This window comes from Cladosporium halotolerans, assembly GCF_011745625.1.
Source record: "Cladosporium halotolerans strain TM138-S3 chromosome Unknown Sca1, whole genome shotgun sequence".
In the NCBI taxonomy this organism is placed as follows: Eukaryota; Fungi; Ascomycota; class Dothideomycetes; order Cladosporiales; family Cladosporiaceae; genus Cladosporium; species Cladosporium halotolerans.
This window is the reverse complement of record NW_027191452.1, coordinates 146,010-173,924: the sequence shown is the minus strand read 5'-3', so window position 1 is coordinate 173,924 and position 27,915 is coordinate 146,010. Positions and strand designations below refer to the sequence as shown.

The 27,915-nt window shown below is 58.4% G+C and overlaps 8 protein-coding genes across 8 annotated transcripts; 5 read left to right on the top strand and 3 right to left on the bottom strand.

The window, feature by feature from the left end:
- The first annotated feature begins 1,169 nt into the window (after positions 1–1,169).
- Positions 1,170–3,717, top strand: WHR41_00065 (uncharacterized protein). The gene is made up of 3 exons (XM_069368671.1): positions 1,170–2,404; positions 2,470–3,131; positions 3,186–3,717. The coding sequence occupies exons 1-3, from the start codon at positions 1,673–1,675 to the stop codon at positions 3,313–3,315; spliced, it is 1,524 nt and encodes a 507-aa protein (XP_069234357.1). The 5' UTR covers positions 1,170–1,672; the 3' UTR covers positions 3,316–3,717.
- Positions 3,718–3,984: 267 nt separating this feature from the next.
- On the top strand, positions 3,985–6,295 carry WHR41_00064 (uncharacterized protein). Its single transcript, XM_069368670.1, has 2 exons — positions 3,985–4,307; positions 4,374–6,295. Exons 1-2 carry the CDS (start codon positions 4,233–4,235, stop codon positions 6,129–6,131), a joined length of 1,833 nt encoding a protein of 610 aa, XP_069234356.1. The 5' UTR covers positions 3,985–4,232; the 3' UTR covers positions 6,132–6,295.
- Positions 6,296–7,828: 1,533 nt separating this feature from the next.
- Positions 7,829–11,342, top strand: WHR41_00063 (uncharacterized protein; the record flags this gene model as incomplete). Its single annotated transcript, XM_069368669.1, has 2 exons — positions 7,829–8,480; positions 8,548–11,342. Exons 1-2 carry the CDS (start codon positions 8,237–8,239, stop codon positions 11,340–11,342), a joined length of 3,039 nt encoding a protein of 1,012 aa, XP_069234355.1. The 5' UTR covers positions 7,829–8,236.
- Positions 11,343–11,962: 620 nt separating this feature from the next.
- On the bottom strand, positions 11,963–14,842 carry WHR41_00062 (uncharacterized protein). Its single transcript, XM_069368668.1, has 4 exons — positions 14,390–14,842; positions 13,966–14,269; positions 13,195–13,905; positions 11,963–13,107 (listed from the first exon to the last, which is right to left on the bottom strand). Exons 1-4 carry the CDS (start codon positions 14,585–14,587, stop codon positions 12,383–12,385), a joined length of 1,938 nt encoding a protein of 645 aa, XP_069234354.1. The 5' UTR covers positions 14,588–14,842; the 3' UTR covers positions 11,963–12,382.
- Positions 14,843–16,825: 1,983 nt separating this feature from the next.
- Positions 16,826–18,760, bottom strand: WHR41_00061 (uncharacterized protein; the record flags this gene model as incomplete). Its single annotated transcript, XM_069368667.1, has 1 exon — positions 16,826–18,760. One exon carries the CDS (start codon positions 18,758–18,760, stop codon positions 16,826–16,828), a length of 1,935 nt encoding a protein of 644 aa, XP_069234353.1.
- Positions 18,761–18,997: 237 nt separating this feature from the next.
- On the top strand, positions 18,998–20,569 carry WHR41_00060 (uncharacterized protein; the record flags this gene model as incomplete). Its single annotated transcript, XM_069368666.1, has 1 exon — positions 18,998–20,569. The coding sequence occupies one exon, from the start codon at positions 18,998–19,000 to the stop codon at positions 20,567–20,569; it is 1,572 nt and encodes a 523-aa protein (XP_069234352.1).
- Positions 20,570–20,878: 309 nt separating this feature from the next.
- On the bottom strand, positions 20,879–23,398 carry TEF1 (translation elongation factor EF-1 alpha). The gene is made up of 7 exons (XM_069368665.1): positions 23,310–23,398; positions 23,199–23,253; positions 23,047–23,117; positions 22,932–22,987; positions 22,594–22,712; positions 21,275–22,331; positions 20,879–21,218 (listed from the first exon to the last, which is right to left on the bottom strand). The coding sequence occupies exons 2-7, from the start codon at positions 23,201–23,203 to the stop codon at positions 21,147–21,149; spliced, it is 1,380 nt and encodes a 459-aa protein (XP_069234130.1). The 5' UTR covers positions 23,204–23,253; positions 23,310–23,398; the 3' UTR covers positions 20,879–21,146.
- Positions 23,399–25,151: 1,753 nt separating this feature from the next.
- WHR41_00058 (uncharacterized protein) lies at positions 25,152–27,877 on the top strand. Its single transcript, XM_069368664.1, has 3 exons — positions 25,152–25,295; positions 25,365–27,550; positions 27,610–27,877. The coding sequence occupies exons 2-3, from the start codon at positions 27,407–27,409 to the stop codon at positions 27,739–27,741; spliced, it is 276 nt and encodes a 91-aa protein (XP_069234131.1). The 5' UTR covers positions 25,152–25,295; positions 25,365–27,406; the 3' UTR covers positions 27,742–27,877.
- Positions 27,878–27,915: the final 38 nt, after the last annotated feature.

Sequence of the window (27,915 nt, the reverse complement as noted above, 5' to 3'; positions counted from 1 at the left end):
CAAATGTTCTCAATTGTGGTCTAGCTTGAGTGAGCGATCGCCCAGACGTGATGTTGGCCAACGTCTTCGATAATTGCGATCTTGTGCGCCCGGCCACATCAAGGCACTCTGCAAAGCCAAATCCAGCGGCAGGCTCCGGATCAGCAAACCTTTGCGCAATGTCGTGCAGGCAGAGGCGCAAAGGCAATATATGTGCATGCCTGACAGACCGCCAGTCAGCTGGCAAGAGTTGCGTGGACAAGGATGCTGGCGAGCGGATGATGCGGTCAGGGCTGCAGCTGCACAGCCAATGGGTGTGGCTGCGGCTGGCACCGCCGAGGACGGCGCCGAAGGTGTGCTGGTATTTCAGCCCTGTGTGCATGCGACTGGCGGGGGAGGAGGGAAGTGGAGGAGCGTAGTGCGAACGGCGGTCATCACGGCGATGCTGCTGGTGCTGCCAAGAGGAGAGCGTGTCGTTGGGCTGATGGAGCCAGGCACGCCAGGCTCACGCGTGTGGACCACGGGTCCGCGGTACGTAGGATTTAGACGAAACGCGCGGTACGTAAGTGAAGACGGGCAACTCCCCAAGCGAGGGCATGTCGGGTTTGCGAGGCAACGAAAAGGGCGGGCTTCGCGTGCGACACGGCCAGGTATATTAAGCACCGTCTTGTCGTGGCGAGGGCATAGAGGCTGCGGCTGTGGGTAACGCAGCATGTGAGCGAGAGCAGGCGCCGCGGGCAGCACGGCGGCGTTTCAGCAGACAGGCCAGCACGTCGCCTGCGGGTGGTGTTATTGGCGCCGTGCAGCTGAAAGGCGGCAGTCGGCGTAGCGTAGGCGAGCCTCGATTCACCAACAGGCAGCGCGCGTACAATAATAACGGGGCAGCGTTTTCGAGCAACCCCTCTTTGCTGCCGCCGCCATCACTGTCACTGCCGCCGTCTCACCTGGTAGTTGCCCTCTTCTCGCACCCATACCCCCTAAGGTACTATCCAGTGCCGGTCCATACCACCAAGACCACTTCCCGCCGACACAAGACGCTGCTGGAATTTGAGTTACAACCGCGTGTGCTGGACAGGTCACCGTCCTCGGCCTCCTCGGTGCCTGATTCTCCTCGATCCCCCGGCAGCCGGCCCCCACGCAGCTCGAAGCCACCGGTTGGCCGCGCCGACACGAGCCTGCCCTGCCTTACGCAGCCCGTCGGCCGTCATCACAAGGAACTCTCAGAATCGTCCTCCGCAACACCCACCGGCCGCTCGCCGGCCATATCTTTTGACCTCTTGGCTCCTTCTTCACACACAAAGAAAGCCTCCGTCTGGTCCAGGCACCCAACGAGCCACAACTTCAATTTCCCCAGCGATTGACGTGTCACCACCACCACCACCACCAACTCCACGCCCCACTCTCGCTCCGTTGCCTGCAGCTCACGAGAGCAACACCACCTTCCGCGCCTGCACTCTGTCCCGCCCTTCTGCAACCATATCACCAGTCACGCCGCAGTGCCGTCCCGGGCCCATACATAACAACAGTAGCCTGCATCTGCCGAGTCAGCGAGATCCCCCCACGTGATCCTCCCACCTCTCTACCAGCGTCCCCATACCGCCAGCAGGCTGTCCAAGAGGTCGCTCCGCGCCTCTTCGACGGCCTTGACACACCACTGCCTATCGTGGCCCAAACCCCTCCCGACCGCGTCGACATGGCGTCCCCAGCGCCTCTGCTCCGCCCTCCAATCCCGGGCTCCAACCGCCCACATTCAGCAAATCGAGTGCCCCGACTCGGCCTGTCCATCCCGCCGTCTCCCAATGCACGCCCTGTGAACAGCGCCGCCGCACCGCCAATGTCCCAAAACGCATCCGGTCTGCCGCCCCTCCAAATTCCGCCCCGCCAGCAGCCACCCAAGCTGAGCCTGGCCACGCCCATGGGCAACGTGCACACCCCGCAGGAGAACAATACGCAAGCAAAGAGGAGGTTACCGCCGTTGCAAATGCCAGGGACGGGTCTCTCTGCGAGCGCAGGGGGCAGCAGCGACGACAGTGCACACAGTAGGACGAACAGCTTCGGACAAAGTACAACTCACGGCGGCTCCGTCTCCACCACGTCATCGTATTCGGCGCTGAATTTCGCAGATATACTACGAAACCCGAACGACCCTGGCTCAGCGGCTGGCTCGCTGTACAGCGGTGGCTCGGCCCATTCGGGAGGCGTTGGCATGGAGCGGGATGACAGTATGCAGGGGATATTGCCTGACTTGGCGAAGTTGGAAATCGAGAAGCGAAGACCGTTGGATGTTGAGGATTTGGATGATGCTGGATGGAAGGTTGCGAGTAAAGAGGGACGAATCGTCGAATTGGGAAGTCTTGGAGAGGGAGCTGGTGGAGCTGTTACAAGGTGCATTCTGAAAGGCGGCAAGACTGTTTTTGCACTGAAGGTGAGTTCTCGAAGCATGTTTCTGAGCGAGTGGGAATTAGATTGCTGACGAGCACTCCTTTACAGATCATCACGACAGACCCGAACCCAGACGTAAAGAAGCAGATCGTCCGCGAGCTATCTTTCAACAAATCATGCGCATCGACTCACATTTGCCAATATTACGGCGCATACATGGACGACACTCAAGGCAGCATTGGCATCAGCATGGAGTTCTGCGAAGGCGGCAGTCTTGACTCGATCTACCGTGAGGTCAAGAAGCTCGGCGGCCGCACAGGCGAGAAAGTGCTTGGAAAAGTGGCGGAGGGCGTCCTCAACGGCCTGACCTACCTCCACGGGCATCGGATCATTCACCGCGACATCAAGCCCAGCAACATCCTGCTTACACGCACAGGCGACGTCAAATTGTGCGATTTTGGCGTCAGTGGCGAGTTCGGCACGAAGGGAGACGCCAACACATTCATCGGCACGTCCTATTACATGGCTCCTGAACGCATCACGGGCCAGTCATACACAATTACATCAGACGTCTGGTCTCTCGGCGTCACGCTTCTCGAAGTCGCTCAGCACCGCTTTCCGTTCCCGGCCGACGGCACTGAGATGCAGCCGCGCGCTGGCCTCATCGATCTGCTCACGTACATTGTCCGCCAGCCGATTCCGAAGCTCAAGGACGAGCCTTCGGAGGGAATCAAGTGGAGCGAGAATTTCAAGTATTTCATTGAGTGCTGGTAAGTACATTTGAGGACATGACACATTGCTTGCTTACTGACATTGGGTCCCAGTCTCGAGAAGCAAGCAGACCGCCGCGCCACGCCATGGCGCATGCTTGAGCATCCTTGGATGAAGGAGATGAAGGGCAAGCGGGTGAACATGGTTCAGTTCTTGAAGACGGTCTGGGACTGGCAGGATTGAGAAAGGGAAGAGGGCTGGATGAAAAAGGCTCGACATTCCTTGGACGAGCAGAAGAGTCACGCCAGGAAGAAACGCGGAGGATTTCGATCACACTCCTTTCTGGATCTGCACCAGTTCCTTGGGCACTGCCAGGTTCACCACGAGATGTTTGGAGTGTAGATGCGTGGGGAATTGCATCGGCATAACTGGAAGGCTGCCGCGCAGGCGCTCGCTCCTTCCGGCAATAATCATCCATCACTAGACTGAACGGACGACGGCGTCCATGTTTGCACGTCGTTCGAAGGTTGGAAAGGTCGACAATATCGGGTAGCTGAAGGGATGCGAATAAGTCATCGCCGATAAGGTATCTAGCAAGAGCATTGATGCTTTTCGCATCTTAATCTCAACTGTCTCCTCCCGTCGTCCCATGCAATCGTTTGACACACGCAGTGATCTTCTCTGTTTCTTAGCGTTGCTTGAATTCCATCACTAAAACCACCACTAAGGTTTATTAGTAGATAAGGCAGCATGGCACCAGGTGACGTCCAGGTGCGGAGGCCCTCGCTGTGAGCTGCCGTTAGAGAACTCGCCCGCTTCAAAGCGCCGATAAGCGGGCAAGCCATTCATCAATGTTGACCACTCGGGACCTCGGTCTGTCTCTAGCCCGCCAAAGGTGAGGAGAGCTTCCCATTCTAACGTTATGGCATTGCTCATCCAGACCTATCCTACCAAGCTTCGTGACTGCTACCCGGCATTAGGTCTTACTTCCTCCGCGCTTCGTTGTTGCATGTTCACGTTCACGCCCTACCGTTACGCGTTTACACCATAAGAGCGTCACAAGCCCCGCCATTCCTGTGCACACCCACTTTAGCCTCTACCGAGCATCAAGCTTCCCCTGCACAGCACATCTAAACTAGTATCTATCTCATTGGATTTAGATGTCCAAAATGGCGAATGGTGCACCGCAGACCAACGGCGTGGGCGATACCGTCCCGCTCGGTCTTTACCTTTGGGTGAGTGACGACGATGTCAACTCCCGGCAGCAAGGGACATCCAACTGACATTGTGCCGTACCTTAGACACGCATCAAACAAGTCGGAGTGAACCGCATCTTCGGCGTCCCCGGCGACTTCAACCTCACGCTCCTCGACCACATCTACAACGTCGACGGGCTGGAATGGACCGGCAACACGAACGAGCTCAACGCGGCGTACGCAGCCGACGGCTACGCCAGGACCATGCACGGCGCCGGCTGCCTCGTCACCACCCATGGCGTCGGCGAGCTGTCTGCGCTGAACGGCATCGCGGGCTCGATGACGGAGCAGGTGAGGATCATCCACGTCGTCGGCCAGACGTCGCGGAAGATGCAGGAGAACCGCATGATGATCCACCACTCCATTGGCCCGAGCCCCGACCACCAGGTCTTCAACAAGGCCTCCGTCAATTTTAGAGTGACGGCTGCCGAGCTGCAGTCTGAGAAGGGCGCCACGGAGGAGATCGATCGTGTTCTGCGGGAGTGCTATGTCAAGTCGGGGCCTGTTTACATTTTCGTCCCGATTGACATTGTTGACCTTCCTGTGCCGGCGGCGGGTTTGACCAAGGCGTTGGATTTGTCGCCACCGACGGATCCAAAGGCCGTTGAAGCAGCCGCAGATGCAGTCCTGTCGACCCTATATGCGTCCAAGAATCCAGCAGTCTTCGTTGACTGCCTTGTCGATCGCCACAATGGAACTTCCGAACTCAAGGAGCTCGTCTCGAAGCTCTCTTGTCCCATCTTCGCCAGCAACATGGGCAAAGGCATCGTAGACGAGACGAACCCGAACTACCTTGGCGTGTACAACGGCATGGTTTCGGGCCTCGGTGTTGCTGCTGCGATCGAAGCCTCGGACTGCGTCTTTGTCGTCGGCAGCCTGGCTTCTGATACCAATAGTGGTGGCTTCTCCCGAAAGGTGTTGCCGGAGAACACGATCTCCCTCGACGCCAACTCGACGACCATCAAAGGCAAGACTTTCGAGTCGACGCCGATCAAGTACCTGCTCCAGGCTCTCGTCTCCAAAATCGACTCCTCCAAGGTCCCCAGCGTGGCAATCCCCAAACTCCCGCCTCGCCCGCAGGAAGACGACGCCTCTTCCAAGGCCGTCACCCAGTCCTACCTCTGGCCTACCCTCGCCTCCTTCCTCCAACCCCACGACGTCCTCTTCGGCGAAACCGGCACCGCCGCCTTCGGCATCCCAGACTCCGACTTCCCCTGCGAAAACATCCAATGGATCACGCAAACCTACTACGGCAGCATCGGCTGGGCCACGCCCGCCGCTCTCGGCTCCGAATGCGCCCTGCAAGACCTCTCCGCCGCCGGCGCACGCCCGCGCGGCCGCACGCTGCTCGTCACGGGCGACGGCAGCATGATGCTGACGGCGCAGGAGATCGGGAACATGGTGAAGCAGAACCTGAGCCCGCTGATCTTCGTCGTCAACAACGCGGGCTACACGATCGAGCGCGTGATCCACGGCGCGCGCCAGAGCTACAACGACATCGTGCCCTTCGCCTACGAGCACCTGCTGCCCTTCTTCAACATGCCGCGCGAGCAGGCGGCGCGCAACTTCCACCGCGCCGCGACGAAGGTCGAGCTCGACGCCGTGCTGGCGCTGGACCGCGTGCGCGACCCGGTGGGGCACGGGAAGGGTCCGCAGGTGATTGAGATCGTGGTCGACATGATGGATGTGCCGTGGCGGCTGGCGACGCAGGTGGGGACGCGGGGCCCGGAGGCTGTGAGGGAGATGAGGGAGGCTGGGTTCAAGGTCAGGGACATCGAGCACGGGACGGGCTTTTGGTCGTAGTGGAGGTGTCTCGTGTCGGTGTTTCGCAGTATTGGAGTTGGGGGTTCAATGGTATGCGCCAGTTCGGAGATTTGGGCATGAGACGCGTCAGTCCGCCTGCCGATGTCGCCGTCGGCGTCACGTTAAAGATAGATTGATATTGCATGAATGCGTGGCTTTGCGCACTCGCGGCCTGCGTGGCTTTGTCAAGGGGAAGCGCACGTTAGTGCGGGCTAATTGTTGCGGTACATCAGTAGTAGCTGCTAGAACACTTATCCGCCGCTGAGCGAGTAAGTGAATTCCGGAAGTCGGACGTCGGAGCACGAGCGCTTTCCTACCACGGAACGGCCTAATTAGCCAAAGCGCGTAGCGGCCGAGGAGCGTTTTTGTCACGCCCTCTGCCGAATTCAATTGCCAAATCGCCCATGTGCCGACAAGGTTTCCTTCCGGCGGAGGGGCCTCGCGGCCTGATAAGCGACGGCGCGAGGTGACCGGCTGGACCTTCGCGAGTCAAATCGATGTAGTGCTTGCGCTATTCATAGATGGGGTTGGGGACGCCACGTGGAAGTTGGTGAAGTCCGCTGAGAAAGCGCAACGCGCGCGAAGAAACATGTTGCTGGTTGCGAAAGCGCTGTTGGCGACTTCACGTCTTGGCAGCCGAATTTTGCTGCAAGGATGGTGCTTCCTCGAAGCGAGAGTCGCTTGTTCTTGCGCTTTGATGAGGTAAAGTATTCAGCTTGGCGACCGCCTTCCTTCGAGCGTGATCCCAACCAGACCACTTTGACTGGAGGCCTCCACTCGCGCACGAAATTGTCTTTGCGCTATTAGGGCTGATGGCACCTTGCGTACGTATGTTCTGGTAGCCTTGCGCAGATTCTCAGACAAGCTTTATTGAGGCCGCCACGAACGTTAGTTGCGACAGTACCACACAGCGAAAGTGCCTCTCTTCTGCTGGCTTAGCGTTCATCCACAGCCCAACGAAGGCGGCCAGGGCGGAGTGTGCGGACGGTGCGGCGTTCCGTGGCTGATGGGATTGACGTAGGCCACAGGCCAAGCTTCTGCCCTACGGCGCGGCGGCGGGCAGATCCTATGGGGTCGACCTCTTGGCCGGTCGCGGGCGGGGAGGCGATCCGTCTGCACTTGCGCCTGAGATCTACCTACCTTGAGCTCCTGCTGCGGCCAAGTGAGGCTGGGGCTGGTCAAACGCATGGCCGTGCTGGTATCCATCTTGTCGCTGCACGCATCCTCTCGACTCCTGGGCGCTGCGTCCCAGGGTCCAACCGCCGTCCTTGGTGGGTCGGCGCTTTGAATACCCGGTGGGCACTAGTGGCCTTACGTCGCTTGACACCCTGCAAGCGAGGCCGTCTTGGTCATCGACTCGTTGTCTCCGGCGCATCTCCTTGGGCGAAGGGCGCTCGCCGAAGCAGACCACGCGACAGTTGTGGAATAGGTAAGCCGCGTGGTGGCCTTCCAGAAGCCGCGGAGAAGCATAAGTTTCCATCCTTGCCGACGTAGGGGACCCGACGATCTTGAGAAATACCGTATGTGCGGCGAAAGCGCTCGGGGTTAGCAGGCCTCGCTCACCCCGAGCCCTGAGCCACCATCGGCGCTACGATGATGCTTGGCTGACGAGGCCCACCCGGTTGGCGTCTGTTTGCCCTGTGGGGTTCAGCCTCTCTGCCACTTTCTGCTGCCACGACTGCGCGCGGCGCAACCCCCAAAGTACCACTTTTGCCCACTCACCTCCCCGGCCCTCCCGCCGCCAGAAGGCCTCGTATCTGTTCTGGGCTGTGATCGTCGCCCTGCCTATCATTGCCGCGTTCGCCAAGCGACCTTCACTTTGGCTTTTGTGCTGACGGACTTTCAATTGTAACCCCGAGCGACATCGCGAAGCAACAGGCAGAGAGCGCGCCCTGTACAACACGATCCTTCTTTCCCACAAAGTCCCTTGCGCAACCACCGTCACCACGCGCATCGAGGCTTTGCGAGAGACGACGATTCCGTCTGCCCTCCCTATGCATTGAGCTTGCACCATTCTGCGCACTCTCGTGGACGCTGCGTCATCGACCTTTCAGCAGCGCATAGGGTAGGATTCGTCATAGTTCAAGTCTTTGCTCAATTTGACCATGGACAACGCATCCCCAGAGGATTACGATGACCGGCACAGTGAGGTCGAGTCTGGTGACGACGATGTTGTGCCCAAGCTGGAGGACTCACAGTCGTCGCCCAACGCCACCGGCAAGGGCGTCAAGGCGTCCACACATCTGCAGAAGCGGCGACGAGTGACTCGAGCTTGCGACGAATGTCGGAGGAAGAAAATCAAATGTGACGGCAAACAGCCCTGCACGCATTGCACAGTTTACAGTTATGGTGAGTGGACAAATGCGACAATCAAATGGGCGGTAGGGGTTCGCAAGCTGACACGGGTCGGTCACAGAATGCACTTATGACCAGCCCTCGAACCGAAGACGAAACCCCGCACCACAGTACGTTGAGAATATCGAGCACAGAGTGCACCGCGCAGAGACATTGCTTCACATCCTCATACCGAATCTCGACCTAAACGACCCTGGAATCGATGCCGCAGTCGCGCAAGGATGGATCCCGGGTGCGCCAGGCAAAGGCCGGCCCTCCGCTACCGGAACCATGGGCACCACCGGTGCGACACAACAACCACAACGACCACCGCCCGCGCCACGGGCCGACAACAAGTCAGACACGAACTTGGAATCTATGGTGCGCGCCGTTGCGCAGATGGACGTAGATGAGCAAGGTCATTGGGACTACCATGGACACTCTTCCGGACTCAGCTTCATGCGCCGCATGAGGGAGCAGCTTGGCGATCTGATGGGCCCGGACTCCCCCGCGACCCCGTTTGTGAAATCGAGGCCAAAGTCACTCGTTCTGGACTCACCAAGGTCAACCGTGGAGTCGCCTTCGGAGCACCCAAATAGCCCTAGCAATGAATTGCCGCCCAAAGACATAGCACGTCAATTCTGCAGCAATGCCGTGGAGGATGCTGCTGCGCTTCTCAGATTCATTCACAAGCCGTCCTTCTGGAATTCTTTTGAGCACATCTATAACACTCCTTCGGACAACTGGACTAACGAGGACCAGCAATTTCTCCCTCTGTTCTACAGCGCTATGGCTCTTGGAACCCTTTTTGGAAAAGATGAGCACAGTAATCTTAACCAAGTTGGATACGAGAACGCTATTCAGCAAGGGTTTGCCTATTTCAAATCCGCTCGCCACATGATGGACATTGCAGATTGTCGCGACCTTACGTCGGTCCAGGCAGTCATCTTCATGATCTTGTTCATGCAATCTTCCGCTAAGCTTTCACAATGTTATGCTTACGTTGGTGTTGCTTTGAGGTCGGCCCTACGGATGGGTTTGCATCGCTCCTACGCTGGCAACTGGGACCCCGTTGAAGCTGAGACCAGGAAGAGGGTATTCTGGGTGGTTCGAAAGATGGATATCTACGTTGGAGCCATGCTCGGATTACCACAAACCCTAAGCGACGATGACATCGACCAGGAATTTCCAGCCGAAGTTGACGACGAATACATCACACATGAGGGCATTCTACCGATGCCGGATGGCCAGGTGTCACTGATGACGGCTTTCAATGCGCACACGAGACTGGTTCTTCTACTACAAAAGATTGTGCGCAAAGTGTATCCGATCAAAGTCCAGTGCCAACAGGGACAAACTGACAAATCGTACACGGTGCCTTTCTCAAGCATAAGAGAGTTGGAGTCTGATCTGGAACACTGGAAGACGACACTACCTGCAATTCTCAGCCCCTGCGATGCGCCAGAGCGCTATCTTCGTGTGCAACAACTACTGCGGCTTGCCTATGCGCATGCTCAAGTCCTGCTATATCGGCCGTTCCTCCACTTCACAGCAGCAGACAAGCGCTCAAAGCCCGTTGACCAGCGAGCGTACGCATGCGCCGCATCATATGTCAACGTTTCGCGTAACATCGTGCATATCACCACACAGATGAAGCACAAGGGTTTGCTGAATGGCTCGTTCTGGTTCACCATGTACACCACCTTCTTCTCGATTCTTTCGCTCGTCTACTTTGCTGCTGAGAACCCAGACAATCCGACCACGGAGGCCGTCTTGAAAGATGCCTACGAAGGCAAGGAAATACTGGCGTCGCTTGCCACTCGCAGCATGGCTGCCGATCGATGCACCGCAACGCTGAACATCGTGTTCGAGCGACTCGACGACTGGATGCGCAACGGACAACACCAACCACAGCCAAGCAAAAAGCGCCATCACAGACCCGTCGCCCCTCAACAACGCCCCTCCGCCGCTCAAAGCCATCCAGACGTTTCCGCGATCACACGAGAACCCCCCGGCCCCGGCTTCGTCCAACGCTCGAGCACCTTCCCCCGCCACATCGTCAAGTCCGAGCCCAACTCCTTCATGGGCTCGCCCTGGAGCGGCACCTCCATCTCCTCCCCATACGGCCCCGCGACGCCCAACACAGGCACGCTCGACACCTCCGGCTTCCCCCAGGACCTCCCGCCCACCTCCTCCAACGCCATGCACACCCCCGCGCAGCAGCCCATGCCCCTGCCCCCCAACTTCGCCAACCCGGCCATCCCCGACGTCTCCGCCATGATGTTCCCCTCCGGCGGCGACGAGCCCTTCCTCTACCCCAACCAGCCCCTGACCACTTTCGAAAACAACCAGCAGTCCGCCGCAAAGCAGAACAACCCCTACCTCTCCAACCTGCCCAACGGCGCCGGCCTCGGCCTCGACAACAACACCAACACCAACAACGGCACCCCGCACCCCCAGCCCCAACAGCACCTCTACCCCTCGACCTCGCCCTCCTCCCGCCAAGGCCGCTCCGCAGACGACAACATGGAAGCGCAGTTCTTCGCCCTGCCGCCCTACCTCGAGCAGTCGCGCGGCGGCCCCCAGCGGCCCGCGCCCACGAGTTTCCCGGCGGACGGCATGGGGTTCGGCTCCGGCGTAGGAGGAGGAGGAGGGGGCGGGATGCCGATGACGCCGACGCCGAACGGCGCGCTGGGCTCGATGCCGAACGGCTGGCCGCAGCAGCAGCAGCAGCAGCAGGCTTTCCATCCTGGAGCGGGAGCAGGCGGCCAGCAGCAGCAAGGAGGAGGAGGGAACTTCTCGAACATCAATATTTCGGACTTGTTCGGCGGCGCGGAGTGGAACGCTATGATCATGGACCCGGGGTTTAGGCAGTGAGTGAAGGTAGTGTGGTCTTGGAGAGGGAGTGGGGGAGGCATGGGGAGTCAGATGATGCGTGTGGGATTGGCAGGAAGCGCGTACACAGGCGCGCCGCCGCCGCGGACAGGGAGAGAGGGAGAGAGAGAGAGAGATGGGGAACGCGAGAAGAGCGGAAACACGATACCCTACGCTTGCCGGCGACTCTTTCGCCACAATATGCTTTTTCCTGTTTTTGCTTTTTTTTTTTCTCCTTTCGAGAGAGAGATCCGCGCGAGCGAGCAGTCTTGTCTGTAGTGTCGTGTTTTTCCTCCTTTCGAACGAAGCAGATGTTGTTACTCGTGTTTTTCTTTTCTTTTCACGCAGAGCTAGCTACATACTATCGTATCTGTATCAGTCAACAGTCATCATTTAGAGAGTTGTATCCACGGAAAGACCACCACTCGGTCGTCAGTGCCCGGATCTGAATTAGTGACAATCACAAAGCACAGCACCGCGAGCCTGCAGCGCTCACTCACACGAGGCGGAGGGGCGGAGACACACACAAAACGAAGCACATCGTCATCGCCCGATACACGAGAGGAGGAAGGCGGCGTATACTGACTGTCAATGGAACATGTGAAAGAGCCAAGCACGATGGATACTCAGGACAGGAATAGGCAAAATAGTATTGTTGGCAACATTAGCGACCGTAGAGACAGTTGCGCCTGGGCAGGCGTGGCGTCTCCACTACTAACTACTACGTGAGAATCCCAGCAAGGCCAACTCCGCGTTCGAGCAGACAAGCCCACAAAAAGGAAAAGCAGGGAGCAGGAAAGCAAAAAGCGAGACGGGCGTCCGTGACATCGTCCGATCCCCTCGGAAAGTAAAACTTTAAAGGAAAAGAAAGAAAAAAACACAGGAGCTCGACCGCTCCGACTTCCTTTGGTAGCCTGCAACACCGACAACGCCTTAATCCCCTGGCTACTCCGAAGCGCACTGTTGATGCGGAGGAGGATGATCTCTGAAAGCCATTTGAACGCCACCCAAAGTTTGCACGATGCGAAGATCAGACGGCCTGCTTAAGCGGGCAGGGTCGGGTACTTGACGTCCTGCTCGCCGGCCTGGTGCTCCTGCTGCTGCTCTTGGGGCGGGTGCGCGGCGTTGTGAGCGGCGTTGGCCTCGGCCAGCTTCTCGACCATCTTGGCGGTCTCGATCATGGACGCGTCCATCTCCTCGTGGTGGGCGGCGCCTTCTTGTGCCTGAGCGCCCTCCTGCTGCTGCTCGGTCTGCTCGTTCTCGAACTCGCCGTTGCGCAGACGGTCGCCGATCCAGCGGCGCAGGGCCTCGATGACGCGGATGTTCTCGACCCACTCCTCCTGGCGCTTGTCGTCGTGCTCGGAGTGAGCAGCCGGGGTGCCGACGGACTCGGTGGGGGACTTGACGTCTTCGGTGCGGAGCGCGGGGTCGATGCTATCGACCGCCTTCTCCTTGATGTCGGACTGCTTGGGTGTGCGTGAGCCATCTTCGGCGGCAGCCTCGGAGGCGGTGGCGTCGGTCATCTCAGTGTCTTGGGCAGGAGCCTGGCGCTGGAGTCTGCCACCGCTGTAGCGGCGGCCCTCAAGGCCCTCGAAGCCGGAGGCAAGACCAGAGGCGGGCGCCGATGTGGTGGTCGGGTAGCCGGAGCCAATGTCTGAGATGCCGGTGACTGAAGGCAGGTTGGGGTACATGGCGTTGCCGTTCATGCTGCTGAGGCTGGAGCGACCATGACTCGACATGGGCGAGTGGCCGGAGCTGTAAGACGACACTGATGCTGGTGTCAGCGCGGGTGTGTCCAACGCGGAGGCCGAAGAAGTTATGCCCGGCATGCTGCCGCTGACACTGCTCATCGTACCGGAACTTGAATAACCTTGGTTCGAGTTCATGCTCGGAGGGCTGTTGCTCGGGCGGTTGTAGTTTTGGTGGCTGTTGCCGAAGTTGAAGCCGTCGACCGACTGAGTGTGGACACCGGGCTGCTGCACACCGGCAGACGCTGCCGAGTTGCTGGTCTCGTAGACAGTGGCCTGGAGCTGCTCAAGGAAGCGATCAATGTCTTGGAGATCTCCCTTAGAGCGAGCGTTAGGCAGGGGAAGGGAGTAGCCGTGCTGGGCCATAGGGCCGTGGACGTTTGCACCTCCGCCGCCGCCAGTGGCGCCACCGACGTTGTAGCCACTGTTGGAGAACGCGTCGATGAGGCTGGCTGTGTTAAAGCCGCCGTACGACGAGTTGGACTGGTTGTTGTAGCCTGTGTTGTAGCCGTTGCCAGAAGCGACGGGGAGGGGAAGAGAGTTGCTCTGAAGCCTCTGGCCGACGTCGTAGTATGCGCTGGGGTCAATAGCACGGCGCTTGATGTCACCGAGGAAGTCGTTCAGAGCTTCGATGGCACGACGACGGGTGTCCATGCTCTGAATGTCCTGCATGTTGTTGTTGGGGTAAGAGACGGAACCGTAGCCAGCGTACTGTGCACCGTTTGGCTGGTAGTGAGCACCGTTGGGAGCACCCATCTGAGGCTGGTAGCTCGGGTAGGGGTTCATTGAGTCGTTAGGGCCGCCGTAGTAGGAACCCGCTGTGAGCCGCGCAACCAAGTAAGCCTCTGGGTCAGAGGGAGAGTGCGACGGATACTCACGCTTCCCGTTCTGTGCACCGAGACCGCCATTGCCACCGTTAGCGCGCGCAGTTGCGCCGGGTTGAGGTGAGTTCATAAGGACGCTGTCATCCGCGTGGGTCTTCACATGCTTCTTGAGATCCTGCGGGCGCTTGAAGGCCTTGCCACAGAAGTCGCACTTGTGCGGCTTCAGGGGGACGTGGACGCGGATGTGAGAAGTGATGTGGTCACGCTTGACCGTGGTCGTGCGACACGCGCCCCACTGGCAGGTAAGGTTGAGGTTGTTGGTGCTTTTACGACCGACGTGGCGCTCGCAAACGTGATCCTGCGGGCGGCGTCAGCAAGTTGAGACGCGACGCAAGGAATTTTTGCAGGCGTCGGGGGGAACATGAGAGACACTCGCGACGCATCGCGCATCATTCAATCACAGGTTGGGTCGACTTACATAGAGGGCTTCGGCGCTGTCGCAGCGCTCGCCGCAGCCTTGCCACTGACATGTCAGGTTGTCGATGGTCGAGCTTTGCGCGCTCTGCACGGGCTGGACGGGCGGCGAGGGCTGGTTGATGAGCTGCTGGGCCTGCTGGGCGGCAGCCTGCTGTTGCTGTGTGGCGGCCGCGACGGCCTCTGCGACGGTCTGCTCCATCCTGCTGGCGACCAGACGTTCGTCTGAAGTGAAGTCCTGTCCTTGGCAAAAGCTGTCTTGGCGAGTATATCAAGTTCGAGGCCTCCGCTTGGGCTGAGGCAGCAAACGCGTGAATGCTCAGAGACGCCGGACGGCAGCGCAAAATGCACGTGCAGCGTTCAGAGGCGGCGGGTTGGCGTGGTCGGTATGTATAGAGACGGGCGCGACGAAGGGAGGGGGTCCGAGAGGCGGGCAGTAGAGATTCAGAAAGTCAGGGCGCGCGCAGGAGCGGCGGCCCCAGGCAGGTTATACGGCGGGCGCGCCCCAAAGGCTCGCGCAGCCGGCCAGCGCCCTCGCCGCTGCTGCTCGTCGGGGCGGACTGGGCGGCTGGGCACGACTGCCAAGGATTGGCTGCGAAAAGCGGGTCTCGGACTCTAGCGTGCTTGGCGCTCTTGGCGCGCGGTCACTGCTGCCGGCGTTATCGAGCGCCCGGCCGCGTCCACGTGCGGGGCGGCCAGCAGCAAACGCCGCGCCGTCCAGCACGCCGCCTAAACATCTGCTGGCCGCTGCGCAACAAAGCCCTCGCAGGCTTCTCTTGGCGGCGCGCATCTGAGCTGGAAGCAGCAGCAGGCAGGCGACTCCGGCCGAACCCCGCGCCGCTTCGAATGCCTCGCTCGCAGCGGTCGAGCGTCCTTCGGGGCAGACGACGGACGACAGACGACAGCGTGCGCGCGCCGGCGCTCGAGACATTCGTTAGGCTAGCCTTATCGCCTGACGAGCCCCTCCCTCCCTGCCTGCCGACCGCAGCCTCCGCCTCAGCCTCATCTCACCCACCGAACTTCCCCATGCGGCCCGCCCAGCAGCCAAGACGCGCCCGCGCGGTGGCGACCTTGGAGCGCTCGGCAAAGTCAGCCAAGGGCGGCGCTCCGCTACCAAATCGTGCCAAGCGGCCGCCTACATGACATCCCCCCCATCCGTCCGCCGTCTGCTTCAGCCGCCGTCTCGCTGCGCGCGCCAGCGACTGCTGCTGCGCCTCCCCCGTCATGCGCGCTCTGCCGAGCCCAATCTTGTCGTCCCCCTCCCGCGGCCTCAATTCCTCCTCCAGCCACTCGCTGCGCGCGCCCATGTCGCAATCGCCCGCAGCCCGCGAGCCCCGAGGCCTTTTCCCTCACTGTCGCCGCGCGTTTGTCTGCTCGGTGGGCCCAGGGCTGCATGACGATGGAGACAGGAACGGGCGGGCGTGTTCCTGAATGCGGGCGCTTTGCGGAGCAACGGCGCAGGGCGGCACACGTGGTTGAGCCCAAGGCGTCACATCACCGCTCACCAAGGCACTCTTGACTCCGACTTCCACGCAGCCTTACGGCACGCATGATTCAGGTTTGCCTTCTTGGATGCCAGCCCTGTAGATCCGCCTGTGTGGCATGCACGTGAAGGGTTCGTTAGTCCCGCTCGATGCTTTCGATAGAGGGCAGTCTGGAGCATGCTTCTTCTTCAACCGTACCGTCTGGCCGAAGCATGTCCAAATCATGCCGGGCTGGGCGCTGTCGTCACCCTCGTCACTCGTGCGGTACTTTCCCCTGGCATATTTGTTATTCGAAGGCAAGGTACTACTGAACTGTCTCACCTCGCTGACCTTCTGCGGTCCCAAGTCTGTGTAATCTTACAATCGTGGCTGTGTTGAGTCGCCATGCTTCTACGCGAGCCAGACATTCACGTTCACGGATCGACTGGCGATCGTAAACAAAGATTGCTCCATAGACGACCATCGTTCATCCGAAAAGGTGGGGTTTATGAGGTTCTCTAATAAGGTCACTTACCTCTAGGCATTACTATTCTCTGAAAGAAAAGGGAACCACATGCTACTAACTTTCCATTTGGCCGTCGAGACCACATTTTGACTCGGCCAATCGAGAATATTCGCCACATCAGAACGTTTATAGTCTTCTAGAGCCTACAAACTTTCGGATGCGACGAATCACGTGGGCTCCGACGGTAAGGCTACCGTTGTTTGTTTGACTGCTCATTTCAATCGTTGTTTGCCCAGCCGTCTGGCGCGCATGGACAGAGACGCCCTGGATGCAGCCAGTGCTTTGGTTCATTGCCCTGGACACTCCATGCCGTGGTGGCAATCTAATCACATACACGTGAAGCACAGTATACATCTAGAAAGGTGAAGATACGCGGCGAGAAATAGAAGCCGTAAAAAAAGAATATAATATGGCATGGTATGATATCTATACACACGACTCCAAACCCCATCTAAGCCTCAATCTCCTTCGCCTTGCGCTTCTTGCTCCTCTTCTTCTTCCTCTCGCCCTCCTTCACATTCCCATCCGCATCCTTCTTCGCCTTTTTTGGCTCCGCCTCAGCCGGCGCGTCACCGAGGACATACTCAAACCCGCCCTCAGGCGCATCAGGCTTGCCAAACGTATCCTTGCGCCACTGCCGCAGGCGTCCCTTCTTGGACAGCTTCTTCGCCTCCCTCGCTTTCCGCTCGGGATCGCGCCACGTCGCCATCTTCTTGAGGCCCGCGAACTGGTTCAGCGCGCTGTCGTCCGCGAACAGGATGTCGCGCGCGCTGAGGCCGAAAGAGGTGGGCGACGTCTCGCGGTAGCGGAAGCCGGTGACGGGCGCCTTGGAGGAGCCCGTGGCCAGAGCCGGGTGCGCGAGAGGCAGGTTGGAGTCGACCATCTCCTCGATGGCGCGGCGCTCCTTGCGCGAGGCGCGCTTCGCCTCCGCCTTCTCCTTCAGGCGGTCTTTCTTCGTCTTGCGCTTCTTGCCGCCTTCTTGCTCGGCGTCGCTGTCGTCGTCGTCGTCTTCGGGCTCCACGGGGGCGCCGCCGTCTTCCTCGTCGTCGGACGAGAGCGTGTACTTGCGGGCTTCCTCCTCCTCGAACTCGGGGACGAGGTCGCCGATGTCGATGTCGTCGTCCCACTTGGGCTTCTTGACCTTGTGCTTCTTGCCGTCCGCGGCGTCGCCCATCTCCACGTCGGAGTCGTCGCCGCCCGCGCCCTCGTTCTCCGCGTAGTAGTCCTCGCCAAAGCGGCGCTGCATCTCCTTGTCCCACTGGTCGTCGTCGAAGTCCCCCTCGATCACGTCCCGCCACTGCCCGATGTCGACGTCCTTGCCGCGCAGGCCCGCCGCCTCCTTGATCTTCTTCACCTTCTCCTCCGCCTCCTCGATCTTCAGCTTGCGCAGCCTCGCGCGGTCCTCCTCGCGCTCCAGCCTCTCCGCCTCCTTCCTCTGCCGCTCCTTTTCTCTCGCAGCTTTCCTCCCGCTGACCTCGTCGCGCCTCACGGAGTATTTGCCAACATCACGCGCGAACGTCTGCAGCTTCTCGTTCGCGAGCGCCGGATCCTCAAAGCGCATGTTGTACGCCTCCTCGAAGGCGTCCGCGCGCGCCTCGTCCTCGCTGTCGTCGGAGTCGAAGGCGTGCGGGTTCGCGCCGCCAGGCGCCCGCCATGCCTGCGCCGCCATGAAGTTCGACAGGTAGGTCTCCGGGTCCTTCTCCGCGGCCGCGATGTCCTGCTCGCTGAGCTTCTTCGCCTTGCTGCTCTTGCTCTTCGCGGCGGGGACGGAGTCGTGCGCGCCCTTGGCCTTGGGCTTGAAGTCGTCCTCCGAGTCGGAGCCGGCCTCTTCGCCGTCGGCGAGAGCGTGCATTTGGCCCACGACTTGGCGGCGCAGGGCGTCTTGCTCTTGGTTGTAGGTCTGCGGGACGTTCTTGTCCTCTTCGTCTTCGCCGGTGTAGCCGGCGAGCAGGTTCTGGCGGTGGTAGTCTTGCAGCGTCATGGCCTTGTCCTTCTTCTCCTCCCTGGGGACGTTCTCCGGGTCGAACTCCTTGTAGAACTTGACCTTCTCATCGTACACGCGCGGGTCCTTCTCCTTGATCGCCTTCAGCGTAGCGAAGATCTCGTTGTCAAGGTCCGCGGTGACGAGGTCTGCATCGTCGTCCTCCGACTCGTCCGTCGAAGACTCCTCCTCCGAATCCTCCTCCGCGCCGCCCTTGCCGTACTTCTCCTCCAAGCGGTGCAGGTCGGCGCGCTTGTTGTTGTGCTCGAAGCGCTTTGCGTACTCGTCGTTGATCTTGAAGTGGGCTTTCTTGGAGCTCTGCGGGAGCTTGACGCCCTCGTTGTCGCTGCCGTCCGACTCGCTGTCGGACAGCAGTTTCGTGCGCTTGGCCGGACGCTCTGCCATCTTGGAGTCGGCAGGAATGTGCTTCTGAAACAATGGAAGCTTGGGTTGCCAGAAATTTGTCGGAGTGAAGAGTTGATTGATCTGCGCTTTCCAAGCCAAAATTTGCGGCCGGGCTTCTGATGAAAGAAAGCTTCGGCTGGCGGCGCGCCAAGATTCCCTCTTGATCTTCACCTCAGCCTGCAAGGGAAAAAAAGTCCGATCGGCAAAACAGATCGATAGCAATTAAACCGCGCCACGATGTCTTCTTCAGGTTCGGATAGCGAAGACGTGCGAGACTACGACGACGCTCAACTGGACAACGACCGGCCGCAGAAGCGCAGAAGACTTTCTGCAGACGCCGACGAACTGGACGATGAAGACTTCAAGCCGGCGCCCATACCCACCTCCACCGTCTCCAGGATCAGAGCGAAGAAAGATGTCCCCAAACCCGCACCGCAGCCCGAAGCCTCCGCCCCCGTGGCAGACGACTCAGCACCACTGTCAATCACCGCCGCAACAGAAAAAGACGAGACGGCCACTTTCGCCACGCTCGGAGTCGACCCATGGCTGATCAAGTCGCTGGCCAACATGGCCATCCACCGGCCCACGCGAATCCAAAAGGCCTCCATCCCCGAGATCATCGCCGGCAAAGACTGCATCGGCGGCTCGCGCACCGGCTCCGGAAAGACCGTCGCCTTCGCCGTGCCCATCCTGCAGCAGTGGGCCCGCGACCCCATGGGCATCTTCGGCGTGATCCTGACGCCCACGCGCGAACTCGCCCTCCAGCTCTACGAGCAGTTCGTCGCCATCGGCGCGAGCCAGGGCATCAAGTGCGTGCTCGTCACGGGCGGCGCGGACATGCGCGCGCAGGCGCTCGACCTCGCCAAGCGCCCGCACCTCGTCATCGCCACGCCCGGCCGCCTGGCGGACCACATCGAAGTGTCCGGCGAAGAGACGACCAAGGGCCTCCGCCGCGTCCGCTACGTCGTCATGGACGAGGCCGACCGCCTGCTCGCCTCCGGCAAAGGCAGCATGCTGCCCGCCGTGCAGACCTGCCTGGGCGCGATGCCCAAGGCCGCGGAGCGGCAGACGTGCCTGTTCACGGCCACCGTGACGCCGGAAGTGCGCGCTCTCAAGGACACGCCGCGCCCGGCGACGCGGCCGCCCGTCTTCGTGTGCGAAGTCGACATCGACAAGCTCGCCATCCCGCCGACGCTGCGCCAGACCTACCAGCTGGTGAACGTCGTGCACAAGGAGAAGTACCTGCACGTGCTGCTCCTGACGCCCCAGAACGCGGGCAAGCCCACCATCATCTTCTGCAACCGCACCAGCACCGCGAACCTGCTGGAGTACATGCTGCGCCTGCTCGACCACCGCGTGACGTCGCTGCACTCCGGCCTGCAGCAAGCGCAGCGCGTCTCGAACCTCGCGCGGTTCCGCGCCGGCGCCGCGCGCATCCTGGTCGCGACGGACGTGGCGGCGCGCGGCCTGGACGTGCCGGACGTCGGGCTGGTGGTCAACTACGACCTGCCGCGCGACCCGGACGACTACATCCACCGGGTGGGCCGGACGGCGCGCGCGGGCAGGAAGGGCACGAGCATCAGCATGGTGGGGCAGCGGGATGTGGAGCTCGTGCAGGCGATTGAGGCCAGGGTGGGGAGGCAGATGGAGGAGTATGAGGAGGAGAAGGTGAGCGTGGAGGGTCGGGTGGTGAGGGAGGCGCTGAACATTGTGGGCGAGAAGAAGAGGGAGGCGTTGTTGGGGATCGAGGAGGGCAGGGATGTGACTGGTAAGAGAAGGAGGGGAGGGGAGAGAGCGCTTCAGGCATAGTCCCAGACTGTTTTGTGTATAATACGAAGCATAATACTGTCTCATGAACTCATTGATTGACATAAACTATGCCGGATGATTTCAATTAAGTCGCGCCAACATTGTCAGATCTCCTGGACGTTCAGGTACTATCATCTGCTGTGTATCTGCTTCACCAGTAAGGTGGCTACGCGTGAGGGCAGGCTAAGACATGCCCGTGAAACAACACAATAATACTTGGCTGAACCTCACCTTACTGGGCTACAAATGTAACAAGATCACAAACGATGATTAAAACACGCCACGTAAGGTTCTCAGCAGGGAACAAGGTATGGTCACTCTCAGACTGTTTTGATTTAGCTGAAAGCTGAAATCTAAGCTAAGGCAGGTCAATTCGCTAATGGTATCAACCCACCGCAAACTGCCATCGACATCGCTTCGTGATTTTCATGCCAAGGAACAAAGGAAAGGTTTTTGCCGGATGTTTTCAATTCAAACATACATTGCCCATCCGACAAGACAACGCATGCGTCGTTCCAAGGTATCACTCAAGAATATAGAAAAGTCATGATATGCTTCCGCAAGGTCATGAACTAATCTATTTCTTGCCGGCCTTCTGGGCGGCCTTGGTGACCTTGCCGGCACCGGCCTTGTCGGACTTCTCGACGGACTGTAGGAGCAGGTCAGTGTATGGTCAACAGTATGAAGAGTAGGTTTGGTACGAACCTTGATGACACCGACGGCAACGGTCTGGCGCATGTCACGGACGGCGAAACGACCGAGAGGGGGGTAGTCGGTGAAAGCCTCAACGCACATCGGCTTGGACGGAACCATCTTGACGATGGCGGCGTCACCAGACTTGATGAACTTGGGGCCAGACTCGATGGACTTGCCGGAACGGCGGTCGATCTTCTCGAGGAGCTCAGAGAACTTGCAGGCAATGTGAGCAGTGTGGCAGTCGAGGACGGGCGCGTAGCCGGCGCCGACCTGACCGGGGTGGTTGAGAACGATGACCTGGGCGTTGAAGCTGTCGCAGCCCTTCGGGGGGTCGTTCTTGGAGTCACCGGTAACGTTGCCACGACGGATCTCCTTGACGGAGACGTTCTTGACGTTGAAACCGACGTTGTCACCGGGGAGACCCTCGGGAAGCTGCTCGTGGTGCATCTCGACGGACTTCACCTCAGTGGTGACACCAGCGGGGGCGAAGGTGACGACCATGCCGGCCTTGATGGTACCGGTCTCGACACGGCCGACGGGAACAGTGCCAATACCGCCGATCTTGTAGACATCCTGGAGGGGAAGACGGAGGGGCTTGTCGGTGGGACGGCTGGGCGGGTCAATGGCGTCGATGGCCTCGAGGAGGGTCTTGCCAGTGGCCTTGGCCTTGGTCTCCTTCTCCCAACCCTTGTACCAGGGGCAGTTGGTGGAGGCCTCGATCATGTTGTCACCGTTGAAACCGGAGATCGGGACGAAGGCGACGTGCTTGGGGTTGAAGCCGACCTTCTTGATGAAACCAGAGGTCTCCTTGATGATCTCGTGGTAACGAGCCTCAGACCACTTGGTGGTGTCCATCTTGTTGATGGCGACGATGAGCTGCTTGACACCGAGAGTGTAGGCGAGGAGAGCGTGCTCACGGGTCTGGCCATCCTTGGAGATACCAGCCTCGAACTCACCAGTGCCGGCGGCGATAATGAGGATAGCGCAGTCGGCCTGGGAGGTACCAGTGATCATGTTCTTGATGAAGTCACGGTGACCGGGGGCGTCAATGACGGTGACGTTGTATCTGTGGTGGGTGAATAGGTTAGCGAGTATGCTTTTGCTTGTTGTGTCTGTTAAGCGCAGTCTGATCTCCGAAGGGCTTTGCGCAAGCGTCGCAGTAAAATTCCTTGTTGGCGATAGCAGAGAGGATGGGCGAGCCAGCCTTTTGTATTTCTTCATGATGGGAGCCAGCCCAAGGTAAGAGCATGTTGGACCAAGGAAGGAGCCATGTCGTCCAGGTTCCAGGACATCCAAGGCAGGTGCGGGGGTGAGGTGAGAGTACTTACTTGGGAGTCTCGAACTTCCAGAGGGCGATATCGATGGTGATACCACGCTCACGCTCGGACTTCAGCTTGTCAAGAACCCATGCATACTTGAAGGAGCCCTTGCCGAGCTCGGCAGCTTCCTATGTTGGTTGTCAGCATGCTGTTCTTGATTGTTAGGCGTGGTGTTGCGATGCTGCTTCTCGTCGTGGCAAAGACTGAACGTGGGGCTTGAAACCCCTCGGGCGCACGCCAAGCCATCCCGGGACGCCTTATCGCAGATAGCGGTGCGGTGGGGTGGTATGGTGGGGCAGTGCAGAAAATGCCACGTCGAGATGCAGAATCGCCAAAGTGAGGCTCACCTTCTCGAACTTCTCGATGGTACGCTTGTCAATGCCACCGCACTTGTAGATCAAGTCTGTTGTTTGTGTGAGTCAAGTTGCTCAATCGCGATCGAAGGGATGGGGTGATGCTTACGGCCAGTGGTGGTGGACTTGCCGGAGTCGACGTGGCCGATGACGACGACGTTGATGTGGGTCTTTTCCTTACTGTATCCGTTGTCAGACGCTGCTCTTCAGATGTTTCTCGATGGATGTGAGGCCACTGCGGGCGCTGGAGGCTCGACATACCCCATTTTGGCGGTTGGTGTTCTTTGGTGGTAGTTTTTGAAAGTACTGTCTTTCTCTGGAAAGGCTGTCAGTCCGATGCTCTTCGTAGCGATGGGCAGCGTCGTGGCTTACCAGATTCGAATGCAGAGCGATTCGAGGTATGGGGACGCTGAGAGAAGAGGATGGCAAGGTAGAAGAAGAATTTAACCTATGGTGCGAGGGGCAGGGCTTGGCAAAAGCGGCGGCGCTAAACACCGCAGCGTGGTGGGGTCTTGCTGTGACGTTGGGCTGCGGCGGGCTTGTGAGAGAAAAAACTTCACGGGCGCATTCGTCTGCACCCACCGCGGTGGCGAGGTGATCCGTGAGCACGTGAATCGCTCATTCACCCGCCTCACCCGCGCTTTGCTGCTGTCTCTCACTGAATTTTCTGGCGGCGGGCCTCTGTTCGGTGGCCCAGAGTGGGTGGCCGCTGCGCGCCGCTGCCTCACTGCGAGGCTACACCGGCCGTGGTGACTCAACAGCTGGCTAGGCCAGAGCCCGAGATGGAGTCGTTGCTATGCATGTGACTTCATGTGGCATTGATTTCTCCGCAAAATCCCTCAACCTTTACGGGCCCTGTTCGTCGCCGCAGCCTGCTGTCACTGCGACATGTGTACGGTGATGATGTTCTCACGTGAGAAAAGATATATGCATATGCAGGTCCTTTGTACCTAGTGGGCTCACATCACATTATTGAAGCTGTTCGAGTCACCCGATCGATCACAGGACGGCACATGCATTATTCAATGCTGTGAGGCTCGGCTATACCTCAGCTCTTCATCCCGAGACCCTACGAGCGGTCTGGATTGGAGCCACAAAAATGTACGGTTAGTGGTCCACCAACGTTGCGAGCAGGAACCACATCTACCAGCAGTTGACGAGGATACAACGGCTGCATGGAGGGTGGCATCGTTGCCAGCAATCATCGTGCCATACAGCCGAACATTCTGCAGCCATTGTTTCGTTTCTGCTCGATCGCAGTTTGCAGAGGACTGTCTGATCTTCACTTCCTGCAGTATTGATCTAGCGTTCGCGCCTCCCTTTACGATTTCTAGCAATATGCGATCGATCAAACGACAGGGCAAAGTAATATCGTGCCGCTCTTCCTTCTGCTTGCTCGTTCTTTTTCCACGAGAGAATATCTTCATCGATGAATTACTGCCTTACGGAATAAACATGTTTGAGTTCAACACCCCATGGCGAAGATCTACCGCTACCGCACGAGTTGACAGATATCAATGCTATTGTGTGATTGTGGGACTTTCCCATCTGCGAACTATCCCAGTCTCAGTGATCATTTCGTTTTTCGTTTTCTGTTCTCAACTCTATCGTCATGTGAGTCTGGGCGTTGGGCAACTCGAACTTCAACCCCATCGATGTTGCGTATCTAAGGTGTCTTCTTGCCGATCCTTTTCAAATATTGCTGGGCGGGGTTGCCGGGGTCCATGACCTAGCAAGATGGTCTTGTAAAAGATCAATCAATAAACAATATCGAGAACGTCTCCGCTCCACGAATGAGTACGCCCTAAAGTGGTAGTTTCTTTCAAAGATATCCAGCATTAATTGTAAATTGTCGCGTGCACCTCTTCATCGTCAGGACTCGACAACGGAAGGATGGCGTTTGCCCCAACCCTAACCCTGTGAAACCAGGATGACTGACAAACATCAGCTGCTGGGACAGCATTACGCCAAGAAACCAGGTACGTTGCATGTATGTACAGACGTATCCAGATCTTCCTGATCGTGGAATTGTCAGCTTCCATGTATCCGCAGCTTCTTGGAAAGTGAGGTAATCCATTTAATGTCCGAGCGGGCGAAGACGCTGTAGCAGCAAAGCTCCACCGTCACCTCCAGATTCTTGGACCCTGGATCAACAACGCCAGCAAACAAACTGCCAGTGCGGAACAAGATGCTAACTCATTGCGAGCAAGATGTCTTCATGGCAATTTCCCGACCCCGATGCGATCGCGAAATGCGTCCTTGATACATTTAACGCGCTGCCGGCGAAACACAAACCGCGCACTTACCCCGACGGCCGCAGAGAATGGTCTCCTCTTGCTGGCATCGTACTGAGTAGACGTATGTTTTCAACCGCATCGAAGTGACAGTGTTCGGATAGCACAATTCTGACGAGTCTGCTTTGCGCAGCTTAGATCCCAGAAAAATTGGCGCAGGCAGCGTTTCTCATGACTCCAACGCGACGGCGACAACCCACAACGACGGTGCCGGACGGGAACAAGCTCCAGAGCTGACATGCGCCGCTGTCGCAACAGGCATGAAATGTCTACCAGCTTCGAAAGTTGCTCAGGCGCAAGGTAACGTGCTTCACGATTGGCACGCCGAAGTGCTAGCGATACGTGGGTTCAACAGGTGGATCTTGGAAGAATGCGCTCTTCTTGCGCAACAGGGAAGAGATGGGACAGGTGAATGGGTAGACTGGTCGGATGAAGACGAGGAAGTAGAGACATCTCAGGACACGGAAGGCGACCTGCATGCGACCAACAGTAGGAGCCTTCGGCCGCCCTTCCGCCTGAAACCCGACGTTCAAATCCACATGTTTTGCTCGCAAGCGCCTTGCGGTGACGCATCGATGGAGCTCACAATGGCCTCACAACAGGACGCGACACCCTGGACAAGCGCAGCGCCATCGGCGAACCCAGACGACATGCTTGGACGGGGTCACTTTGACCGGTTGGGAGTCGTGCGTCGGAAACCCGCACGGCCAGACGCGCCAGTAACGATGAGCAAGAGCTGCTCGGATAAGCTGGCTTTGAAGCAGGTCACAGGGTTGCTCAACAGTACCTCAGCGAAGCTCGTGCAAGCCAGGGATTGCTACCTACAGACATTCGTTATGCCGGAGATGGAAACAGTTCGAGGAGCGGTCGACAGAGCGTTTGGGAGGAACGGAAGGCTGATGGCACTGAACGCATGGCATGGATCGAGGGGAGGATATCAGTTCAGACCCTTTGAGGTAAGGGCAACGGCAAGGAAGTTCGACTTTTGTGCACAAGGCGCCGAAGCTGGTGGGAGCAACCTATCTGCGCTGTGGACCCCGCGGAAGCAGGAGATAATGGTTAACGGCGTGTTGCTTGGCCGAAAGCAATCCGACCCTAGAGGCGCGAGCTGCGTGTCGAGGAGAAAGATATGGAAGCTTGCCTTAGACATCGCGGTGACAGCGGGGATACCGGCCGTAGCCAATTCTTTGAGAAGAACCAACTACGAAGAAATTAAAGATGGTGGGTTCGATGGCAGGAGGGAAGCAAAAGAAGCGGCATGGAAGCTCAGTTTACATGGATGGAAACGCAACGAAAGAGACGGTGCATGGGCGCTTGAAGATTGATACCAAGTCATGAGACACATGCCTCGGTAGCGAATCATTCCGATCATCGTGCTCTGGCCTTGTTTACTTTGGAAGCACGTACTTGCAATCTACTGTTGCGGCTGTAGTTCCACAGCCGGCGGAACGACACTGCTACCGACCCATTGACAAAGATGCACGCACCCGCGCGCCGTGCGAGGACTTTGCGGATACTGAGAACCTTTTGCTTAACACGATGGTCAATCGGTGTGTGACCGGTTGGGCGAGCTTTGACTCGAGGCAACGAAGAACAAATCACCAGCAAAGTAGCACGCCGCTGAGCAGTCTGCGGCGAGAGGCGAACGACATCCAAATGAAAATATGCCTCACTTTACGAAGTCCTATTTTGGGATTGGAACAGCTAGCATCTTTATCGACTGCCTGGAAAAAAGTTGCAGAACCCCTGCTGGCACGCATTTGCCGCCCCTGCGGTGCCAGCGGCCGGATGCGATCGACCGACCGCGGCCGACCAATCCGTCCAACGCAACACCGAGAATTGCAAATCAGGCGCGTGAATCCGACATGACACGAGTGCCTCCTGTATGTTATCGTGGTGACTCTTACTGCGCACAAAAGGCTGCAGTGGATCGAGCCGACGTCGGTCGCATCCAGTGATTGCTGCTTGTCTAGGTGGCTGTAGGAGCACGCCGTTTGAGCAACAAACAGGATATGTATTGACCAGCCTATAAGTTCTTGTATAAGTAACAGCTTCTCCCATTCTGTTTCATTCCCAATTCTAAATGCAAACCTTATCACAACCATTCAAACCTCAGCCTGGGAAATTATCTTCTTCTCCACCACTAAATACCCAAGCGATACTACCATTACTGCAATGCCTCTTACATCCAGCAACCGTTGCCAGATCTGCGGAGACTGCCTCTTCCATGATGATTACTTCAGCGATCCGGAGCAACATTTCTGCCTCACGGTCAACGGTCCCGGCATGATCGACCCTCACGCCAATGGCAGCGACATCGTTAGTATTGACTAATGAATGACTATCGCGGATAGCAAACTAACCTTCAAGCTTGACAGATCAAGTGCAGGCTGGATGTGACGACATTATCCGGCCATAGGCCTTCCACACAAGGCCGCAAAGGACCTCGACGAGCAGAATCAGACTGTAACAGCGGATCGGACAGCGATGCCAGCTCATCGAGCGCTTGAAGCTGTCTGAAGAACTTTGTAATGCGTTTGGTGTAAGGGCTTGGTTTTGCGGCGTATTTGGAGGACCGGGTCGTTGGATGATCATGATCTGCATCTTAAAAGTCGGCTCTACAGAACAAACAACCATCTCACTCTATCATCATGTGTTTTCACGAATGACGATCGTCGACTCCA